Here is a 22518-nt window from a genome sequence, read left to right as displayed (position 1 = left end):
AACTGATAATTACCTGCTTCTCATGACTAATACCAATAAGATAACCAATAATCACATTTTTGTATTTAAAAAAAAGGTTCAGAACCTGTACACACATAAGAAAGGCCAAAATGTTAATTTTGCCTCTGCCATGATTTGTCAAATCAGAGGTGTACATGTATGAAATTGTAAATTCTACAATAAAGACAAATAATAATAAAGAACCAAGTTTTAACACAGCAATTCACCTGAAAAGTCTTCTTCTTTGTTAAGTCAATGAAAGCAATTTGACTCTGTATTAATGGCTCCATTTCTCAGCTCGAATTAAATGATCAGAATAATAGATAATAATATACTTCTATATATTTTCAATATATTTTTCAACAATATTTTCTATTGTTGGATAATTTATAGGTTTGATATATATTGTGCATCACTAACCTAAACATAGCCATCTTTGTGCCTTCATATGCATACCTGGTCCCGATTTTCTGTAACACATACTGTACCATAACATGAGTGTTGATGACGGATGTTGACTTGTACCGCCAGCCTTGTCTGTAGGTCTGTCATGGCAGGAAAGGGAACGCATTGAATACAGTATATATGTGTGTGTTTCAGTCCTGGACACAGCAGGTCAGGAGGAGTTTGGAGCGATGAGGGAGCAGTACATGCGCTCAGGAGAAGGCTTCTTATTGGTGTTTGCACTCAACGACCGGGGCAGGTAATGAAGTACAGAAGTACCTACAGATCAACGTTAATGTTTTTTTATTTGTAAAAAATAATATAATATATAATATAATTCATTTTCATGTTTAATCTTTATTTAATTAAATGAATCTGGAGTTTGGCCCACATCCTCCAATGCCACCCAACTAAACTCCTCTTTCCAGGATCATTGAAATGCTGCAAAACGTTGTTTGATTATTTTTCACGTTGTTAGATTTACTGCCCCAGGATTGCAGGAAATTCTTATTGTTACGCCCTGATGATGAGTGCTTGTAGCATGACAAGTACCTCAGAGGTGCAGACCGTGTGCTGAATGGTTTGTCGCTGTCGCTGTGGGATGCTGTCACTTGCAGAGGCAGTCTGTCTGAAGAGGAAGTGCAGGGAGATGTCGCTGGTGTGAGACTCCAACAAAATCACAATCTAGTTTAATGCAAATGTCTCAAACACACTCAATAAAACCTATTTGAGACAATTAAGAACATCTAACTGCTGTGGTTATAATGGTTATATTGTGTCCATCTCCTGTATATAGCACATTTCTTCCTGTAAATCCGAATCCATATGAATCTATGCTTGTTAATAATGTGTTGACTAATTATTTCCCTCTGTCCCCTGACAGCTACCACGAGGTCCAGAAATTCCACACTCAGATCCTGAGAGTGAAGGACCGAGACGACTACCCCATGGTGCTGGTTGGAAACAAGGCTGACCTGGAACATCAAAGAGTGGTAAGTAACACCCAATATAGTGGAGTGCAGACAGATATACTCCAAAAAGTCAAGTAATTGGATCAGTTCTCATCCACGTTTGGAAAATATATGGGAATTTATGACATTATGAATTTAGGAGTTTATGGGTTAAAATGTAGACAAACAAACATGATTAAGTGGACAAGGCCACCTCATTTAAAGGAGGAGCAGCAAATCACCAACACAGCTGTGACCTGGAAGGGCTGAAAGGGTCCAGCCACAAATCACACTAAAGATACTGTAAATAAATGTCAGCTTATTATTTACCTACATATGTGCTTCCTACACCAATCTATCTACTTTTTAATTAAAGCATGAACAGACCCACCCCCACCCCCCAGTGTTTAAGTGCTGTTATTGTTGGTGTTTCTGTTTTCCTCAGAGCGACCAACAATACAGGACACGCTGCATTTGTTTCCAAACAAACTGCTCAACATAGACGTTGATAACATTTGTCCGTTGAGTTTCATATACACAAATATATCCATCTACTTCATCTAGTTCAGATATTATTAGCATCATGGCTACCACTAGCAGTCGGTAGTTAGCGTCCAAAGCAAGAAACAACCGTAAGAATACCAGAGAACCTGAAATCCTAATCTCAGTGCTATGATGAAGTAAAAAAGTGAACCACCGTCACCGACATACCCAAGCTAAACGCTGATGGTGTCATTATTATTATCATCATTATCATTATTATTATACCTCTCGGTGGATGGCCGCACATCACTTGAAACTCAACCTTGACAAGACCGAGCTCCTTTTCCTTCCAGGTAAGGGGTCTCCCATCCAAGACCTTACCATCAACATCGGCACCTCTGTTGTTTCCCCGACTTACTGCAAGGAATCTGGGTGTGACGCTGGACAACCAACTGTCCTTCGGTCCCAACAGCGCTGCAACAACCCGCTCCTGCAGACACACTCTGTACAACATCAGGAGGATACGTCCCTACTGACTCAGAATCCTCTTGTCATCTCCCGCCTTGACTACTGCAACTCACTCCTCGCTGGACTGCCTACATGTGCCATTCGACCTCTACAGCTCATCCAGAATGCAGCAGCCCGACTGGTCTTCAATCTACCCAAGTTCTCCCACATTACACCGCTTCTCCGTTCCCTTTACTGGCTACCAGTGGCGGCCCGAATCTGCTTCAAGACTCTGGTGCTGGCCTACCGTGCTTTGAATGGATCAGCCCCTTCCTACATCCAGGCCATGGTCGAACCATACACCCCAGCGTGTTCACTTCGTTCTGCGTCGACCAATCGGCTCGCCACACCCTCACTACGAGTGGGATCCAGATTTCCCTCAAACAAAACCCGCCTGTTTGCTATCCTGGCTCCAAAATGGTGGAACGACCTCCCCATTGATGTGAGGACAGCAGACAGTCTTCACACCTTCCGGCACAGACTGAAAACTCACCTGTTTCGACTGCACCTCGGCGAATGACGAAAACTAAATAACTGTACTTTGTATGTTGCACTTGTATTGGTTTGGCTTATTTATAGCTAATAGATGAATTTGTATTCTATTGTTTATGTATGTTGCACTTATCTTGTTGCACTTCAAACTGGCTATTTGAAGACAGTGTTCACTTATACGATTGTACCTATTTGAAGCTATTGTACTTACAAGGATTCTTGCTGTTCGGAGTTGTATCTCCATGATTGTTTGCACTTTTTGTACGTCGTTTTGGACAAAAGCATCAGCTAAATGAACTGTAATGTAATGTAATTATTATTATTATTATTAGCCATTACATTGTGCAATCAACCTATACTTCATAATGAGAAGTTAAAACAAATATGGTTCTATTGCCACAGCATGGAAGCAACAGTAACCTGTTACTTTTTGTATTATTTAGCTATTTTGTTTTTGTAGAGGGAAGCAAACCCAGTCCCAGAAAAATATCCTCCTTCTATTTTATAATGAAAGCTTTTATCTCTTATCTGGGCTGATTTCCTCACAGTACAGTAATGTACAGGTGCACCGCTTATTACTGAAATGAATGGAAAGTGTAACGACAGCACAGCTGTACAGGATGAAGAGGAGGAGGTGACAGTGGAGGACCTTGGATTTAGTTTGCTTTGTCTGCAGATCTCCAGGGAGGATGCTCAGGCGTTCGCCAGAGAGAACAGGATCCACTACATGGAGGCTTCGGCCAAGAATCGCCACAACGTTGATGAATCCTTCTTGGAGCTGGTGCAAATTATCAGGTACAGTCCCTATTTGTTTTACTTGATTGATCAGATTATTACAGATCGGATACTTAAAAAGTCTTAAAAGGCATTGAATTCATCAATCTGAAAATAAGGTATTAAAATGCCTTAAATAAATAAAATGGTACATTGGAAGTAGAACTTGACTTGACTATGAACCTTTGTTCTGACATTAGGGTTAGATTTACGTGCATTTAAAAAAAATGATTTACCAAATGCCTTTTGCATTAGTGTCACGCAGATCCGGAAAAATATAGCGGAAAAAATCTGTGTAAAATTGGTCTCTCAATCAGAGTACCTTGCCTTATGCTGTAGGAACACTGTTTGTAATACTCACAGACAGGATCTGTTATCACAGCGCCAACTACTTTATCTTTTGTCATGATGATTTTGAGGTAAATGGTAGAAATATGGCATTCACCAAAAATCTAAAGTAATTCTCAAACAATACAAAATTCAAATACAAGCTTCAGCCTGGTTCAACTTGTTGGTCGTAACAGGCGTTGTTTTCCCGGAGCCCCGCGTTGACTCCGCAGGATTAGCTCCGTTCAAAGAAATGAAAGGGCTGGGGTACTGTTGGCCTAAACGCAGCCTAATACTAATGAGAGTGCCCAAAGCAGGAAACAAATCCAAAGCAGGACCTGTGACAATGAGTATATGTTGTAACGTTTGTTATTGTTCTGCAGAGGAAAGGACATACAGTAGGTTTATCATGCTAAATCAATATTTGGGCTATCAACAGTCAATCAAATGACGCTGTGTAATGTGTACACAGGGACACAACTTTAGAATGATTCAATCCTATCTTGCTGATTTTATTCTTCTTCATCCACAGAAAGTTTCAGGAGATGGAGAGTCCTCCTCCTCCAGCTCATTACACAGGAAAACAGAAGAGTGGAGGCTGTCCCTGTGTCCTCCTCTAAGCTGTGTGTGTGTGTGTGTGTGTGTCTGTGTGTGTGTGTGTGTGTGTGTTGTGTTGTATGTTAAAGAGAGAGATAAGGTGCATAGTTTTTTCCCCTAATGGTTTCATTTGCACTTTCACTTTCATAGCAACTTTTAAATCAGTGTAATCTTTTATTTTAATGAGAGGATATAAAAGGGTGTCAGCAGTTTAGTTAGTTTGGTGGAGAAACAGGAAGTCTGTCCGGTATACCGGTGACATGGAGTAATGTTTTTCAATGGAAATGGAGGATTCAAATCAACTTTATTATTTTTTTATCATCACACGTGTACAAAGCACACAGTGAAATTTAGACTGCCTTTAACCCACGCTAGTATTAGTAGCAGTGGGTAGCTGTGTGTATGTATATATATATATATATATATATATATATATATATATACACATATATACACATATATATATATATATATATATATATATATATATATATATACACATACACATATATATATATATGTATATATATATACATATGTACACATATATATGTATATATATATATGTGTGTGTATATATATATAATATATATATATATATATATATATATATATATATATATATATGTATATATTATATACATATATATATATGTATATGTATGTATATATATATATATATATATATGTATATATATATGTATGTATATATATGTATATATCTGTATACATATATATACCATATATTATATATATATATGTATATATGTCTATCTGTACTATCATATATATATATACTTGTAGTATATGTATACTATAGTTAATATATATATATATGTATCTTATATATCTATATATGTGTGTTATATATATCTATCTATATATATATCTATATATATCCTATATATATCTATATCTATATATCTATAATATATATATATATATATATATATATATATATATATAGGCTGTTGCAGCAACCATCTGGTTCCCATGCCAAATCCCTATGGACTGAGCTACTGCCACTCCCCCAGTGTTCGCCAGTACAAATATCATCACACCATCGTGTGTTGTGTAGAAAGGACCAACCTGCTGTTAGAAAAGATGCCTGCAGGTATAGAAGTCAGAAGTGACATCATCAGCACATAGCTGACTGTGTGAGGAAATGCATATTATCACACACAATTATTTCCAATTGTATTTTAGTGTGCAAATATAGACATGTCAATGTAACAATACAACTTGCTCTCGAAATGAAATGAGGTACTCCCAAAGACGAGCCATAACCGCGTGCTGTCATGTCCCGTGCCCTCCTGCAGGGGGCAGCAGAGCCCAACAGAATTGTAAAAGGAAAGGGATGAAATGTAGCAGCAGTTCCTTTAGTTAGTTATGTTGCTAGCTGCTGTCTTTGTCTTTTTTTATTGCTTCCTCCCTATCTTCCCACTTGCGTTGCCATAACGAGAGAGAATATTGAAAACATCCATTAATGGTGTCAATTCTGATCAGACTTGCAGACTATTTCATTATGGGAACTTCTGGTTCCATGACCATACACAGTCTACATTTACTGGATGAGGAAGAATCTAAATAAAGTATGTGCAGTATTTATGACAGCAGTACTTGTTTCTGTGTTTGCACATTTCATCATTTGACTGGTGGGTGCTGGAGCACCCATTATCATTCTGCTATAAGAGAAAACAAGCTCTGGCTTGTTTGTATTTTTTTTAAAGACATCACAATTGTCTTTGGCGGCGCTAAGCACAGGATGCAACAACGATGCATTTGCAAAACAGTAACATGCAGATAGTGGAAGGGGAGGGGAATACCGTGTGAATTACGCAGTTTATATCCAGTCTACACCTGGTGAATCAGACTGTTGACACAAATTATCTCTGGATGTTTATTGTTTTGATAATAGGTGGACTACATTATGGTACTAATGCCTTTTTTAAAAATCCATTTATTTGGTTCTTACAGCTACATCATCAATGTCTAAAAATGAGGTGTATGTATAATGATTTCTTTTCACAGAAATCAAGTGGTGTATTTCGATTTCTGACCTTGAGTACAGCAGTTAAACAAAAATAATCTTATTTCCAGTTTTGCATCTCATGGTCTTCATCACATGTTGGAGAGACTCAGTCCTGGAGATGGTTCAATTGTCAGATGTGAATGATCTCCCGGTGGATGCTGTGTGTTTGGGTTTGCTGTTCACAGACAGCTGATGTGTGTGTCTGGGGTTCATCCAGACTCTAGTCCAGGCTTCTTACTGTTCCACTGATGTAGTGTTCCCTTCAGCTGTCACATAGGATGTCTTGATGATGTTATACACTACTCTGGTCTTCTTCTCAGGGGAGTTCCTGTCTTTAGGGTGTCCAACAGTTTGTGGTTATGGTTTACTCCACACCATTCTGTTCACCATATACGACCACATGTTATTATGTCACTGTAGTTTCCTACCAAAGTCACATGATGACAACTAAGCCATCTCCATGACAACTGAGCAAGTGTTATTCACCAATGAAGACACTGTTGTGAGGTTGAAAGTTCTGGAAAAAGAATAATAAGTGGACTTTGACTTTTGATTTGCAGTGGATGTGAAGCACTGTTCTTTCAGTCTTGAAGGTGTGTAATATTCTAGAATTGCCCAACATATCACAATAGAAGAGTTCGACATTATCTCCATTAGAATCCCACAGGATCCTGAAGGTAACATACAATATACAGGGTGTGTTTGTTTGGGGGTTCCCATTACTTTGTCATATGTGGACTCTGGACTGCAGTCTCCATGTGCCTCTGAGATCCTCGCCTCACCCCAACTGTGCAGTAGCCCCAACCCACCAGTAGAGGCCACTATTTTAGCAACAGGGATGGACAGTCCTCCCCAGCTTCCCACACAGACATGGCCAATTGTTTTTTGTTGGAGCGCACCTTCAGGTCAGAGGTGTCGGGCCTGTGGGCCCTGATGTGTTTTCTTTTATCGGTAGTGAGACCACCAAAACCACATGAGTCCAATTCACATCTTCAAGGACCTTCCTCGCTGCTTTTTGCTTGCAAGAAAAGATTAACTCACAAATAAGCACACCAAGAAAAAGGCTTTATCAAGTTCACTTGAAAAGTGGAGAAAGAAATCTCACAGTATAGCCAAATATCCACTTTCATATGAGTTATGTGTAATACATTGGGCAGTTTGGTTTTCACTTCTTTTTCATTTTTATTAAGAATTCATATGTATATCTACAATCTGCAATTCACAACATGAGCTTTTTATTGAAATGAAAGTGAAATGTATTTTATACATTATTAAACATTTATCTGAACATTTATTTCTGTTGTTTCTTGTATGACTTTTTAAATCAACATCGTTTTGAGCAATTTTTTATGCTTTAGGGGAGATGATGTAGTACATTTTGTTCATGAATAGGATTTCATGTTTTACATCCAGTCAGCTAGTGCAGTGGAGTTGGTATTTGTATTCAGTAGAAATGACAGACGAAGAGGAGGTTGGGTGAAAACAAACAGGCTTTAAGGTTCTCTAGCACAGGTAACATCCGCCTCACTAAATGATCACAACTGAAATGTAGTTCTGCTGCTCTGCTTCACCATGTCTTCCTCGTGTTGGACCCAGCCTACTGCACGAGACCACAATTATATTATTGGGAAATAAGCGTGACGCCACATGCACACGATCTATACATAACCACAAACGACAGTTGTAAAATAAATTGTGTGTTCCTTTGCTTTAGTTTTAGTTATGTGGATTAATAAACTGAGCGCGCACGCACACACACACACACAGTTTAGAGGAGGACACAGGGACAGCCTCCACTCTTCTGTTTTCCTGTGTAATGAGCTGGAGGAGGAGGACTCTCCATCTCCTGAAACTTTCTGTGGATGAAGAATACAATCAGCAAGATAGGATTGAATCATTCTAAAGTTGTGTCCCTGTGTACACATTACACAGCGTCATTTGATTGACTGTTGATAGCCCAAATATTGATTTAGCATGATAAACCTACTGTATGTCCTTTCCTCTGCAGGGCAATAACAAACGTTACAACATATACTCATTGTCACAGTTCCTGCTTTGGATTTGTTTCCTGCTTTGGGCAGTCTCATTAGTATTAGGCTGCGTTTAGGCCAACAGTACCCCAGCCCTTTCATTTCTTTGAACGGAGCTAATCCTGCGGAGTCAACGCGGGGCTCCGGGAAAACAACGCCTGTCACTACCAACAAGTTGAACCAGGTTTGTATTTGAATTTTTTTGTTTATTGAATTAATAAACTGAGCGCGCACACACACACACACACACACACACACACACACACACACACACACACACACACACACACACACACACACACACACACAAGCGTTGAATCATACTTCTCGAGGTACCTAGGTTTCCTGAAGGCAACATGGTTCTTTGTTTAGCTGTCACTCATTTCCATGCCCATTTCAGCTGAAGCCACGCCCCCACGGCAGATCAGGACCAGAAGTGGGAAAAAAGGATCTGAAACCGAAAACATAAAATGAGAAAACAAGAACTCAAATATCAAAATATATATGAATTTGAAAAATGACAATAAATAATATTTTCAAAAATAATTACAGAATCAAAAATTATATCCAATCTGAAAAAACTTTTCATACACTTATTTTTAGTTTGACAATATTATTGTATTTAAAGAAAAAACTATTTGAACTGAAACATCAAAGCTTGAACTTTTTTCTTTTTGTTTAAATGATCAAAAACTCTGCAGCAGACAGACGGGTTTGCGGAGGTTCCTCCCTCCAGCTGGTATGCTGTCCAACAGGTTTGTATGTGACGTTTCTTTGGGAAAACAGCACAACTCTTTGTGGCCTGACGGTTTCAATACAAAACGCAGCAGAAGTTTAGTTTAAGGTAATATTGGGGCCTCCATGTTTTTGAAAATCTAAAAGATTAAGTGCCGTTTTTCTTCTGGAAAGCTTTAAAAGACGAGGCAAACTGCAGCCGAGTAAGAAGACAACAGCGTTGGACAGGTGAGTGTTAGAGGCTCATCCTCCACATACACAGACCTGTGGTCAGACGTGTTGATTCATTACACAGAGACTCTCCCTTCTCATTTTGGGTGTAGTGTTTTGCTTCAATGGCAGCCTTTTCAGCGGTGTGGATTCCCATGCTGCCCCTGCTACAGCTGGCCTTCTGTTCTGTCATCTCCAGACATGCTCCAGGTAAACCACACCTCTTCTCATTTCATACAAAGGCAATCTGCACTGACCTTATTATGTCATGATTAAAACATGCCATTTTGTAGTATCACATCTATGGTGGACAGTAACTAAGTACTGTATTTAAGTATACATTTAATTTAAAGTGTACTTAAGTTTTTTTTAGTACTTGTACTTTACTTAAGTATTTCCATTTCCTGCTACTTTATACTTGTTCTCCACAACAATTAAAAATATTGGAAAATATTGTACTTTTTTTAACCATTACATTTATTTGATGGCTTTAGTTACTGTTAAGATTCTCATTATTATAGGTCATTTTTACATTACAGGTCATTTATCAGACGCTCTTATCCAGAGCGACTTACAGTGAACTAACCACAGGGACAGTCTCCCTGGAGCAGCTCAGGGTTAAGTACCTTGCTCAGGGGCACAATGGTGGCAGCCCTTGTATTGAATTCATGACCTTCTGGTGTTTTGTTTGGAAGGTGTACCACCAGACCACTCGGCCATCACCACCACCATTAATATTACAATCAACAAATAATTGATCATGTATCATTAAAAGGTTAAGCTACCCGGCATATATACAGTATATCTCAAAAGTGAGTACACCCTTTAGATTTTTGCAAATATTCTGTTATATCCTTTCAGGGGATAACATTATCCTACTGAAACTTTGATATAACTTAAAGTAGTCAGTGTGCTGCTTGAATAACAGTATAGATTTATTGTCCTTTGAAAATTACTCAGTACACAGCTGTTAATGTCTAAACAGCTGGCAACAAAAGTGAGTACACCCCATAGTGAACATGTCTAAATTGTGCCCAAAGTGTCAATATTTTGTGTGACCACCATTGTTATCTAGCACTGCTTTAACCCTCCTGGGCATGGAATTCACCAGAGCTGCACAGGTTGCTTCTGGAATCTTCTTCCACTCCTCCACGACGACATCACGGAGCGCACGGATGTTGGACACCTTGCACTCCTCCACCTTCCTCTTGAGGATGCCCCACATGTGCTCAATTGGGTTTAGGTCTGGAGACATACTTGGCCAGTCCATCACCTTAACCTTCAGCTTCTTCAGCAAGGCCGTTGTCATCTTGGAGGTGTGTTTAGGGTCATTATCATGTTGGAAAACTGCCCTACGGCCCAGTTTCCGAAGAGAGGGGATCATGCTCTGCTGCAGGATGTCACAGTATATATTGGAATTCATGTGTCCCTCAATGAAATGCAGCTCCCCAGTGCCGGCAGCACTCATGCAGCCCCAGACCATGATGCTGCCACCACCATGCTTGACTGTAGGCAAAACACATTTGTCTTGGTACTCCTCACCAGGGTGCCGCCACACACGCCGGACACCATCTGACCCAAACAGGTTTATTTTGGTCTCATCAGACCACAGGACATGGTTCCAGTAACTCATGTTCTTGGATTCATTGTCTTCAGCAAACTGTTTGCGGGCTTTCTTATGCATCGGTTTCAGAAGGGGCTTCTGTATGGCGACGGCCATACAAACCGATTTGATGCAGTGTGCGGCGTATGGTCTGGGCACTGACAGGCTGACATCCCACTTCTGCAACCTCTGCAGCAATGCTGGAAGCACTCGCACGTCTATTTTTGGAAACCAACCTCTGGATATGACGCTGAGCACGTGGACTCAACTTCTTTGGTCGACCCTGGCGAGGCCTGTTCCGAGTGGAACCTGTCCTGGAAAACCGCTGTATGATCTTAGCCACTGTGCTGCAACTCATTTTCATGGTGTTGGCAATCTTCTTATAGCCAAGGCCATCTTTGTGAAGCGCAATAATCCTTTTTTTCAGCCGCTCAGAGAGTTCCTTGCCATGAGGTGCCATGTTGTCCAGCATTCAGAGAGAATTGTGCCCAAAACACCAAATTTAACAGCCCTGCTTATCATTTACACCTGAATCCTTGTAACACTAACGAGTCACATGACACCAGGGCGGGAAAACAACATCATTGGGCACAATTAGGACATGTTCACTATGGGGTGTACTCACTTTTGTTGCCAGCTGTTTAGACATTAACAGCTGTGTACTGAGTAATTTTCAAAGGACAATAAATCTATACTGTTATTCAAGCAGCACACTGACTACTTTAAGTTATATCAAAGTTTCAGTAGGATAATGTTATCCCCTGAAAGGATATAACAGAATATTTGCAAAAATCTAAAGGGTGTACTCACTTTTGAGATATACTGTATAGTGAAATAATTAAGCTCCTCCTTTACCAGCTGCATTATTAAAGTAATGAACACATTAATGCATCAATAATTAGAATCTAATAATCTAATATTAGTTATATTTAGAGAGCCCTTGAGTCTATTAGTCTATGGTCTCAGTGCATTACTGTGTTTTTTTTAGGAACATAGTATTTCTGTATTGGGTTGTATTGTTGTGTTTACTAATATGAGTGTACATGACCTGTGTCCTACAGGAGATCCAGTGCTGCTGGACGAGCAGTCAGCATCCTCCTTCCTGTCCCGCTCACTGCTCTATAACAGCTGGGACTTTGAGATAGTGGTGGCTGACAATCTGGAGAGGGAGTGTGCAGAAGAGAAGTGCAGCTATGAGGAGGCCAGAGAGGTGTTTGAGGACGACACCCAGACGGTAATGCTTCTGGAAGTTACTATCTCTACTGTACACAAATTTGGATGTAGAGTCCTACAGTGTAGAGTTTGGTGCTGAGCTTTGGGAGGTTGACATCACCTGAACATTGGTGTTACATTTGTGTGATAGCTTTGAGAACAGTGACAATGTTTCTTTGAAAGGAGCCAGAATTCATTAGGAGTTCATACCATGCCTTTAGTTATTGCCACTGCATTGTTGCATTTGCAGTTTTGGAGTGGACCAAACCGGTTGTATCTATTTAAAGTTTGGGTAGGTAACATTGGAGAAGCCAGCAAGATTTTAAAGTGTTGAAGCCAATGAAAGTAGCTAGCAGAACTAGCTCCAAAAGTCGATAAATCTAGTAAAAATGTCGCTAAGTTGGCAACACTGTCAGCCCTCCCTCAAAATGATCATTATGAAGGTAAACAACGAACATGACTGTTGTTAGTACTCACAGCTTCCAAGCTAGCACGGGAGGACTGCATGCTGCAAGCAGGTCAGCCGTCCAATCAGTTTATTCGGGCCGAATGATATAATTGGAAGGACTTATTACAGTCCTGCGACAGCCACAGAGCTTTTGATTTATTGATGGCAAGATGTAAAGAGAATTTCAACAAATATAACAATTTTCTTTTCTAAAATACATTACCCACCATATTTTTATTTTGAGCAATAACTCAGAGAATGTTTCTTTTCCATTCTTTCCATTTTTAGGAATTGTTTTGGACCAGCTATGTCGACAGTCAAGGTAATGCTTTAAAAGCTGAATAATATCCATTATTGTAGTCTACGGGCATTGGGCTCATTCAGCAGATTGTTGTATTTGCTATAATTAAATTGTATTATAATTAAAATTATTATAATTTCTGTATTGCTAATATTGTATTTATTATATCTGCTTGGTTAAAGGTACACTCTCTGATTGTGATAGGGCCTACAGTTCCAAATCTCCAAATGGCCTTCTGAATGTCAACAGAGGACATATTTTGCAATTTGCAATTTGGGGGTGCATGTTACAACACAATATTAGAGTGTATCTTTGGTCGTTTAAAAGTAGGCTTTACTTTATAGTTACTTTATAGTTAAATGCTCTGTGAAATGCTCCGACTGCACGTAGTCCCTCTCGCTGAACTGAAACAAGCTGAAAGTTATGTTCAGCTCGCTAACTATCCATCCATCAATCGTCTACCGCTTATCCAGGGTCGCGGGGGCAGCAGCTCCAGTAGGGAACCCCAAACTTCCCTTTTCTGGGCCACATCAGCTCCAACTGGGGGATTCCGAGGCTTTCCCAGGCCAATGTGGAGATATAATCTCTCTCTCCACCGAGACCTGGGTCTTCCCCGGGGTCTCGTCCCAGCTGGACGTGCCTGGAACACCTCCTTAGGGAGGCGCCCCATTCTTACTTGATGCCCGAACCACCTCAACTGGCTCCTTTCAACGCAAAGGAGCAGCGACTCTACTCCGAGTCTCTCACGGATGGCTGAGCTTCTCACCCTATCTCGGAAACGCCAGCCACCCGCCTGAGAAAACCCATTTCGGCCGCTTGTACCCAGCCTTCATGACCATAGGGGAGGGTAGGAACGAAGATCGACCGGTAGATCGAGAGCTTTACCTTCTGGCTTAGCTGTTTTTTTCGTCACAACGCTGTGCTAAAAAGAATGCAATACCGTCCCCACTGCTCCATCGTCCCCTCACTCGCGAACAAGACCCAGAGGTACTGGAACTCCTTCACTTGGGTTAAGGACTCATTCCCTACCTGGAGTAGGCAATCCACCGGTTTCCTGCTGAGAACCATGGCCTCATATTTCGAGGTGCTGATCCTCATCCCAACCCCTTCACACTCGGCTGCGAACCGATCCAGTGACTGTTGAAGGTCACAGACCGATGATGCCATCAGGACCACATCATCTGTAAAGAGCAGCGATGAGATCCTTGCAAGAGTGAAGAGTTGGTCCGTTGTTCCACAGCCAGGACGGAATCTGCATTGTTCCCCTTCAATCTCACGGACTAGTTAACTATGAATTAAAAATGTTTAACTGAAAGCTGAAATATTTGGTATTATATTTGGCACTTCAACACTTCAAGACATAAGAGGGAGGGAGAGGGGCGGGTTTGAGTGATTCAGCGACTCACTCAGGGCTCACGTTTACTGTGTAGTACGTTCAGTGAACGAATCACTGAACATGCACCGTTCCAGGGCTTCAACTCCAGCGTACCTCTTACTGAACTAAGACACTGCCAAACGTTCAGTTCAGTTCGCTAACCATTGAACTGAAAACGGTTGTTGGTGAAGAATAAGCCAATGAGCCGAGAATTTAGTTGGATAAAAAAACACACACGCAACTGACTGAAAGCTCAACGGAAATGAGGAATGAACGGACCGTTTCAGGAAGTGATTCAGTTCAGTTAGTTCACCCAAAATATTTGTTATTTTGAACAAATTGCTCGAACGACACTACACTACTGTGATTAGTGACTGGCTAGCTGACTGACTGGTATGAGTACTGTATAAGAAGCAATAGTTTGATGTTAATGTTGTTTGTCTTTGAAGCATATGCACCCAAAGTGGATGTGTCAGGGCTGGTGGCAGGGATCCTGGCTGTCCTAGTGTCTGCTGTTATTGCCACTGTGCTTGGAATCTACTGCTACAAAGCCAAGAACAAAGCTGGACGGAGGTCAGTCCAATAAGTTCACTTTGACTTACAGAGAAGTGTTTTCGTCCAGCTAACTTAGTGATGTGAAATAAAACGGTAACTTTGATCCATTAGGCCTTACAACCAGCACTTTAGCTCAGACCATAACATTTTACCACTGCTGGTCATGAAATGTGGTATGGATATTCATGATCCTCTAATTGTAAGTTCTTCAGTGACCCCCCTGACCTTTTGACTAGCATGACTACAATTTCTGAGGTCTTTTGAAAACAAATTGCCAGATTTACATGACATTTGCTGGCCAAATTTAAAGTCCCGAAGGTCTCAGTCTTAATTATACACTCAAGAGGTCACTACAATGTTCTACACGAAGATCCCTTGTCCTACAAAGGCATCTGAAAGCTTGGTTTACTTTGACAGTAGTCAGTGGACAAGAAGCCATTGTGGTTGTCCTTCAGAGGACAACTCTGTTTCAGAGCGAAGGAAATGGCCTGGTGTTATTCCTTGTGAGCATAATTAATCAAAATGAATTATGATATAAAGAAAGCCCCAGTTTTATGGAGCTAAAACAAATGTGAAACTGAAAGTTCAGGTTTTGATCCTGATATATACAATAATATATTAACTAAAAAGAAGTGTATGAAAAGTTTTCAGGTCGAATATTATTTTGATTCAGTTCTGTAATTCTTTTGAATAAATTATTTATTTAAAATGTTCACTGTCATACTATATATGTTTTGATATTTGAGTTCTTGTTTTTTTCATTTGCAAATTTTGTGTTTTCAGATTCATCTTCAGATCTTATTTTTTTGGATTCATATCTTTTCTTCACTTTCACACTTCTGGCCCTGATCTGGCGTGGGGCGTGGCTTCAAGTTAGAGGGAATTTGGAAATGTACAGTTAGTGACAAAACAAAGAAGGCTGAGGACCTTCCTCAATCATGTTGCCTTCGGGATTCAACACTTTCTATACACCATATTCCCATGATTGGCAGTCCTTTAACGTGTATCGTCTTTGTTATCTGTGTTAGTCAGAGTGTCTAACGTTACAATAACTCGACAGTGGCTGCAACTGCACAGAGCCACAACCGGCGTTTTCCAACGAATGAAGAATCCGCTCTCTACAGGACACAACCTCTCAGCAGAGCGCGCGCACACACACACACACACACACAGTAGTCTGCTAGCCTCCCTTCACCCAAAATTTCAACAACATAAAAAGTATTTTATTTTCTCCTTGTCGATTTCAATAAATCATAAAATTGCCACATCGAAATAATATGTTTCACAAATATCTGGGTTGGAATTTGGCACTGCCATCAGCTTTTTTACTGCCAATCACAGGAATATGGTGTATAGAAAGTGTTGAATCGTACTGAAGGCAACATGATTGAGGAAGGTCCTCAGCCTTCTTTGTTTTGCTGCCACTTGCATTTCAACGGCCCTCTCAGCTGAAGCCACGGCCCTCACTCCAGATCAAGGCCAGTAATGTGAAAGTGAAAAAATACGATCTGAAATTTGTAAAAAAGATCTGAAACCGTAAAAAATAAGATTTCAAATCAAATCAAATCAAATTTATTTGTATAGCCCAATATCACAAATTATACATTTGTCTCAGTGTGCTTTACAGACTGTACAGGTTACGACACCCTCTGTCCTTAGACCCTCGCATCCCACAAGGAAAAACTTCCTAAAAGAAACCCCATAATTAAAAGGGGGAAAAATGGAAGAAACCTCAGGGAGAGCAACTGAGGAGGGATCCCTCTCCCAGGACGGACAGACGTGCAATAGATGCCGTATGTACAGGATAAACAACATGGTACAAATGCAACATTTGACAGAAAATGATGTGTTGAAAAAGAGAAAGTTTGGATGAATCCAGGAAAATGTCAAAAAGGCTTCCCGGTGTCCAGCAGGACCAGGGCAGCAGGCGCAGCCATGATTCCTGATCCTGACGTAAACTTTATCAGTGGCAACCTGCCACATGAGACACAGAAACTCCGGGGATGATACCCCGGATGATGAGTTAGTAACATACATTTACATAAATGCATACAGATAGAGCGGGAGAAGAAGAGAGAGAGGGGAGGCGAGAGGAAGAGAAGGAAGAGAGCAGGGAGGTGTCCCCCGACAGTCTAAGCCTATAGCAGCATAACTAGGGGCTGATCCAGGGCAACTGAGGTCTAACAAGACAAGAACAGAGACAAGTAATTTGTCTTATGCCATTAGAAGGTCATTGGTAATTTTCACCAATGTCGTCTCTGTGCTATGATGAACTCTAAATCCAGATTGAAAAACCCTCAAATAAACTATTATTATGTAAAAAATCACATAACTGTTTTGCAACTGCTTTCTCAAGGATCTTAGCGAGAAAGGGAAGGTTAGAAATCGGCCTATACTTGGCTAAAACCTCTGGATCAAGACTAGGCTTTTTAAGAAGTGGTTTTATTACAGCTACTTTAAAAGATTGTGGTACGTAGCCAGATAATAGAGACAGGTTCCATCCATCCATCGTCTACCGCTTATCCGGAGTCGGGTCGCGGGGGCAGCAGCTCCAGTAAGGAACCTCAATCTTCCCTTCTCCGGGCCACATCCTCCAGCTCCGACTGGGGGATCCTGAGGTGTTCCCAGGCCAGTGAGGAGATATAATCTCTCCACCGAGTCCTGGGTCTTCCCCGGGGTCTCCTCCCAGCTGGACGTGCCTGCAACACCTCCCTAGGGAGGCGCCCAGGTGGCATCCTTACTAGATGCCCGAACCACCTCAACTGGCTCCTTTCAACGTAAAGGACAGGACTGTAAAGACAGGTTGATCATATTTAATAACGAGGTGTTAATTAAGGGTAAAACTTCTTTAAACAGTTTAGTTGGAATCGGGTCTAAAAGACAGGTTGATGGTTTAGACGATGAGATTGTTGAAGTTAGTTGGTTAAAGTTGATTGGAGTGAAACTGTCTAGATATATTTCAGGAGTTACTAATGTTTTTAAGGTTCCAGAGGTTGAAGTTAAGTCATTACCAATTGAGGTCAGGAGGAGATTAATTTTGTTTCTAATAATTATAATTTTATCGTTAAAGAAGCTCATGAAGTCGTCACTACTGAGAGATATAGGAATAGAAGGCTCTGTAGAGCTGTGGCTCTTTGTCAGCCCGGCTACAGTGCTGAAAAGAAACCTAGGGTTGTTCTTATTTTCTTCTATTAAGGAAGAGTAATAAGGTGCTCTGGCATTACGGAGAGCCTTCTTATACGTTTTAAGATGATCTAACCAGACTAAACGAGATTCTTCCAATTTAGTGGAACGCCATTTACTTTCAAGATTTCTTGACTTTTGTTTTAGTTGATTTGAATCTAAAAACATAACATCTGCAAATGAAAAAACTTAAACATCAAATATTTATGAAAGTGAAAAAAAACTTCTATAAAACATAATCTATAAAATCGAACATATTTTCCATCAAATATTCAAGTCTGCTTTAGAATCACCTTTACAGTAACTTAACGGTTGAATTCTTCTAAGTTTGTTTCCTGTGTTGTGCTGTGTGCTGGTCCAGAGCTCCGGTGAGGATGGCAGCAGATGGGCGTCCAGCCCCAGAGACGGTGCCTCTGGCTGGTATCTTCTCCCCAGGTCTACCCAGCTACAATGAGGCTTTGAACCGCAGTGGGCAACACGATGCCGCCCCACCACCTTATTCAGGGTAAGTGGATGCTCCTGTATGCACATACATTTTACATGGATCGGGCCTGTGTCCATGGTTGTCCAAGATCCACCCGAACACCTCTAAAAAGGATACAGGTGAACCTGAAAAGAAAATTGTAAATGACTGAGACAATCCTGCTCTCAACCAGATAAAAAGACGTAGGAGAGTAGGTTGAGTAACAAAATAAGAGATTTGATTGTGTGCGAAACCTGCCGCAGCTGTAAGACAGACAGGGAGGTGCCCCCCGGCAGTCTAAGCCTATAGCAGCATAACTAGGGGCTGATCCAGGGCAAACCTGAGCCAGCCCTAACTATAAGCTTTATCAAAAAGGAAAGTCTTTAGCCTAGACATGCTAGTTTTTATGTCCTTAAGGCATGCTTGAAGTTTAGCCAATTGATTGGTTTCATCTGGTTTAATTGATAGATATAATTGGGTATCATCCGCATAACAATGAAAGTTTATAGAGTGGTTCCTTATAATATTGCCCAAAGGAAGCATATATAAGGTGAATAGAATCGGTCCAAGTACAGAACCCTGCGGAACTCCAAGACTGACTTTGGCTGTCATGGAGGATTTATCGTTAACAAGTACAAATTGAGATCGCTCAGATAAATAGGACTTGAACCAGTTTAGTGCGGTTCCTTTTATGCCAACACAATGTTCCAGTCTCTGTAGTAGAATGTCATGATCAACAGTGTCGAAAGCAGCACTGAGGTCTAACAAGACAAGAACAGAGACAAGTCCTTTGTCTGATGCCAATAGAAGGTCATTGGTAACTTTCACCAGTGCCGTCTCTGTGCTATGATGAACTCTAAATCCAGATTGAAAAATTGTCTCCTTGGACCCAGCCTACTGCAAGAGACCAGAACCAGGTTATCATCAGGCTTATATTGTGTGAACATCGAAATAGACAGCAGCATATGCAGAGTGGGGACGCAGAACCCGGTCCATGAGCTGTTGGAAGGTGGATGGGGCTCCAAACTACCCGAAGGAAAGAGTCACAAATTGATACATTTCCTTTTGTGCTCAGGCAGGTGATAGGGTCGTCTCTATGCGGTGGTGTATGACAGTTGTGCGCCTTGGCAGGGCGGAGAACACATCGGCAAAATGCCTTTGCATCGAGGCAACGTCTGCTCTCTGACCCGGTGAAATATGGCCTGTCACAACGGACTGTGGCTCGATTCTCCGTTTTTATTACCTCCGGTGCCAGCAAATCTTTCTTAATCACCGTGGTGGCCAGAAAAGCAGAGGCCACCTTCCTCCATGCTTTTAAGAGATTGAGATGGTAAATTTGTGTTGGTAATGAGGTAATCACTGTAAAGTGCTGCGTTTGCGTGGAGTGGGGAGACATCAATACTTACGACCTGGTCGAAAACATGGCGGAGGGTTTCATCCCAGGACTGGGGAAAGTCCTCTACAATACACACTGGCGGGGTCGGGTGGTCTCGACACTAGCTTCCTCCAACCACGGCTCTCCCCCTCGGCCGTGTCTCTACTAAACACTGCACACAACTCGCATGTCTCTACCGCACGTGAACGCACCTCCTTAGCTTTCCCCGCTAGCTTATTGAACCCCTGCCAATTCGTTCCCGAAATCAGGGGGTGCATGAGGCGAGTATTGACGCCGCTCCTAACTCTAGGCTTTTTTCCCCTGAAAGAAATGTTTGAGGAACCCCCCGGTCGTAGACTGGGCCCTGTGGAGAGACAAACAACGTGGAATGGTTAGTGGTTGGCGGCCTTCCTCCGCCGGGGAAGTGAAAGACAGTCCTCCTGGAGGACGACCGCGGCATTGAGGAGCTACTGCGTATAAGAGAAGGGGCTGCCAGCTTCTTGAAGGGGAGGACTCTGAACTGGTGGCGGTGTCCCTTGGGTGTGCTGCCCAGCCGGTCCTGGATGGCCCTTCTCAGCTGGACAAAATGTGTCGAGAGGATGCTGGCAGGCTGTGCGCCACAGCCCACTCCTCCCTCGGTCCCCCGCACTGCGGCGGCGTACCCGGGAAATTGTCCAGATACGCCTCCAGGTCGTCCTTGGTGGTCATCTTCTGCATGGCGACGTGCGGAGGTAAGGTCACTGGTTTCAATCCCGAGTAGGTGGTCGCACCGAGAGCACGGTCCTCACGTTGAGACGCTGTAATGTCCACGAGAGCCTTGCTCTGTTGTCGTTGTAAGATGGCGGTGCCCTCCTGCAAGGCTTCGTCCTCTGTCATTTCCCTGTTTAGGTGCCAATTGTGAGACAATCCTACTATCACCCAGATGAAATGACGGAAGGAGAGTAGGTTGAGTGTAGAAATACCAGGTATTATTGACTTACAGCTGCGCCAGGTCTCGCACACAGACAATTTCTGCACTTTCCTCTGGCGAGCTGTCTCTCTCTCTCTCTCTCTCTCTCTCTCTCTCTCTCTCTCTCTCTCTCTCTCTCTCTCTCTCTCTCTACCCCCTCCACTTAGCAGCTGCAAGAGTGTACTGTATGTTAAAAAATAGAAATACTTTTCATGGCAGGTTGGCTTTCCCATGACCTTATGCAACAAAATGTATTTCAATTAAAAAGAAGCACTTGGACATTTGTTCACTTTGTTCCTCCACCATCTTCTACACACCATTATTCATGATCATACCAAAACTAATGAGATGAAATATTACAACAGTTAAGTGATGGGCCAATATAGAAAACAAAAATATAACTTTTCTGAAGTTCTCTTGTTGATAAATTGTACTTATTTTGCATTGCTCATCCAGTATGTTCTATGTGCAGGTGTCTACTGTACTATGTGGATCTTGAGATGCATTGTCTGTTTCATCCATGTGTGTATTTGATCAAAGTGTAATTGAGGGCGTCTGTGATTAGACTCCTTTTTTAATGCTCCAGCTTAAAGTACTCCACAGTATGCTGCAGCCCGGTCTTTTTGAAGCCTCTTTCTAAAACTCAGACTGTTGGACCTCCATGGACCATGCTGCTGTGTATAAGGACACTAACAAAGATTTTGCCTCCCTTTGACAACAGGGGTGCGCCATCAGAACCTGCTGATCCCGGAGACAACGAATGAGAGGGCTGGCAGAGCCTCTTCAATAAGGTTGATGCGCACTGGTGGTTTGAGTAAACTTTCGAATATTGCATGTTTTTTGATATACTGTATTTATAAGATAAGTTAAGACACAATTCCTAGATACACACTACTGACATTATGATCTGCATATTGGCTGACCAGTAGTACAGATGTGATGCTAAAAGTGGGTATAGATGAGGGTGTGGTTGCACTGTACACCAATCTGTGTTGAGTTTGTAAGGTATACTTGATTGGAGAAACAAAAAACAATAAATTTTCAAGAAAACTCAAACGTGTTTTGTATAATAAATTGCCTCAAGTCTTTTTATACATCTATTGTAAGTTGTCAAGCCGGTAGAGACAAGTCTTCATGTGTATAGGCTACACTTAAAGTCAGGGGGATGTCAGCACATCATCTTTTACATGTTGCAACTTGTGTTTGTTTGTTGTTTATCAAAGAAGAGCTGAGCTCTTTCAGCATACTTAATTTGAACTGTCTTTCACAATATACCACACTGCCGTGCATATATAAAAAAAAATATATATATATAAATGAGAGAGAGAGAGAGAGAGAGAGAGAGAGAGAGAGAGAGAGAGAGAGAGAGAGAGAGAGAGAGAGAGAGAGAGAGAGAGAGAGAGAGAGAGAGAGAGAGAGAGAGAGAGAGAGAGAGAGAGAGAGAAAAAATATATAAAAATGGCGTCTTGTGAA

At 41.4% G+C, this 22518-nt stretch overlaps 2 protein-coding genes and 1 long non-coding RNA gene across 4 annotated transcripts in view; 2 read left to right on the top strand and 1 right to left on the bottom strand.

The window, feature by feature from the left end:
- rras (RAS related) overlaps nt 1-4972 on the top strand; it is a 12813-nt gene extending 7841 nt beyond the window's left edge. The window contains exons 3-6 of the mRNA XM_029437945.1: nt 601-703; nt 1328-1436; nt 3553-3671; nt 4510-4972. Of these exons, the coding sequence (XP_029293805.1) occupies nt 601-703; nt 1328-1436; nt 3553-3671; nt 4510-4597 (419 nt within the window). The 3' untranslated portion in view covers nt 4598-4972. The remainder of the gene's footprint in view (nt 1-600; nt 704-1327; nt 1437-3552; nt 3672-4509) is intronic.
- Nucleotides 4973-7633: 2661 nt separating this feature from the next.
- Nucleotides 7634-9832, bottom strand: LOC115012364 (uncharacterized). The gene is made up of 3 exons (XR_003832670.1): nt 9636-9832; nt 8973-9087; nt 7634-8462 (listed from the first exon to the last, which is right to left on the bottom strand). It is a non-coding gene; the product is annotated as an uncharacterized LOC115012364 (long non-coding RNA).
- On the top strand, nt 8604-22061 carry prrg2 (proline rich Gla (G-carboxyglutamic acid) 2). 2 transcript variants are annotated; one of them, XM_029437943.1, is made up of 9 exons: nt 8604-8820; nt 9338-9391; nt 9546-9599; nt 9695-9791; nt 12246-12418; nt 13133-13166; nt 14970-15093; nt 18620-18763; nt 21767-22061. In XM_029437943.1, exons 4-9 carry the CDS (start codon nt 9707-9709, stop codon nt 21807-21809), a joined length of 603 nt encoding a protein of 200 aa, XP_029293803.1. In that variant the 5' UTR covers nt 8604-8820; nt 9338-9391; nt 9546-9599; nt 9695-9706; the 3' UTR covers nt 21810-22061. The 2 variants fall into 2 exon arrangements, with proteins under 2 accessions (XP_029293803.1, XP_029293804.1); XM_029437944.1 differs by lacking the exons at nt 8604-8820; nt 9338-9391 and having other exon boundaries at nt 9463-9599.
- The last annotated feature ends 457 nt before the right edge of the window (nt 22062-22518 follow it).

Source organism: Cottoperca gobio, chromosome 8 (genome assembly GCF_900634415.1).
Source record: "Cottoperca gobio chromosome 8, fCotGob3.1, whole genome shotgun sequence".
Lineage (NCBI taxonomy): Eukaryota > Metazoa > Chordata > Actinopteri > Perciformes > Bovichtidae > Cottoperca > Cottoperca gobio.
The sequence above is the reverse complement of the archived record's forward strand: the minus strand, read 5'-3'. Positions and strand labels throughout refer to the sequence as shown.

What these genes read in the sequence shown, in the direction of transcription:
- prrg2 (XM_029437943.1), top strand. Translation starts at nt 9,707, where the DNA reads ATGGCAGCCTTTTCAGCGGTGTGGATTCCCATGCTGCCCCTGCTACAG. An exon ending in TTGAGGACGACACCCAGACG is followed by an intron (nt 12,419 to 13,132) that starts GTAATGCTTCTG and finishes TTCCATTTTTAG; the next exon opens with GAATTGTTTTGGACCAGCTA. An exon ending in AAGAACAAAGCTGGACGGAG is followed by an intron (nt 15,094 to 18,619) that starts GTCAGTCCAATA and finishes GTGCTGGTCCAG; the next exon opens with AGCTCCGGTGAGGATGGCAG.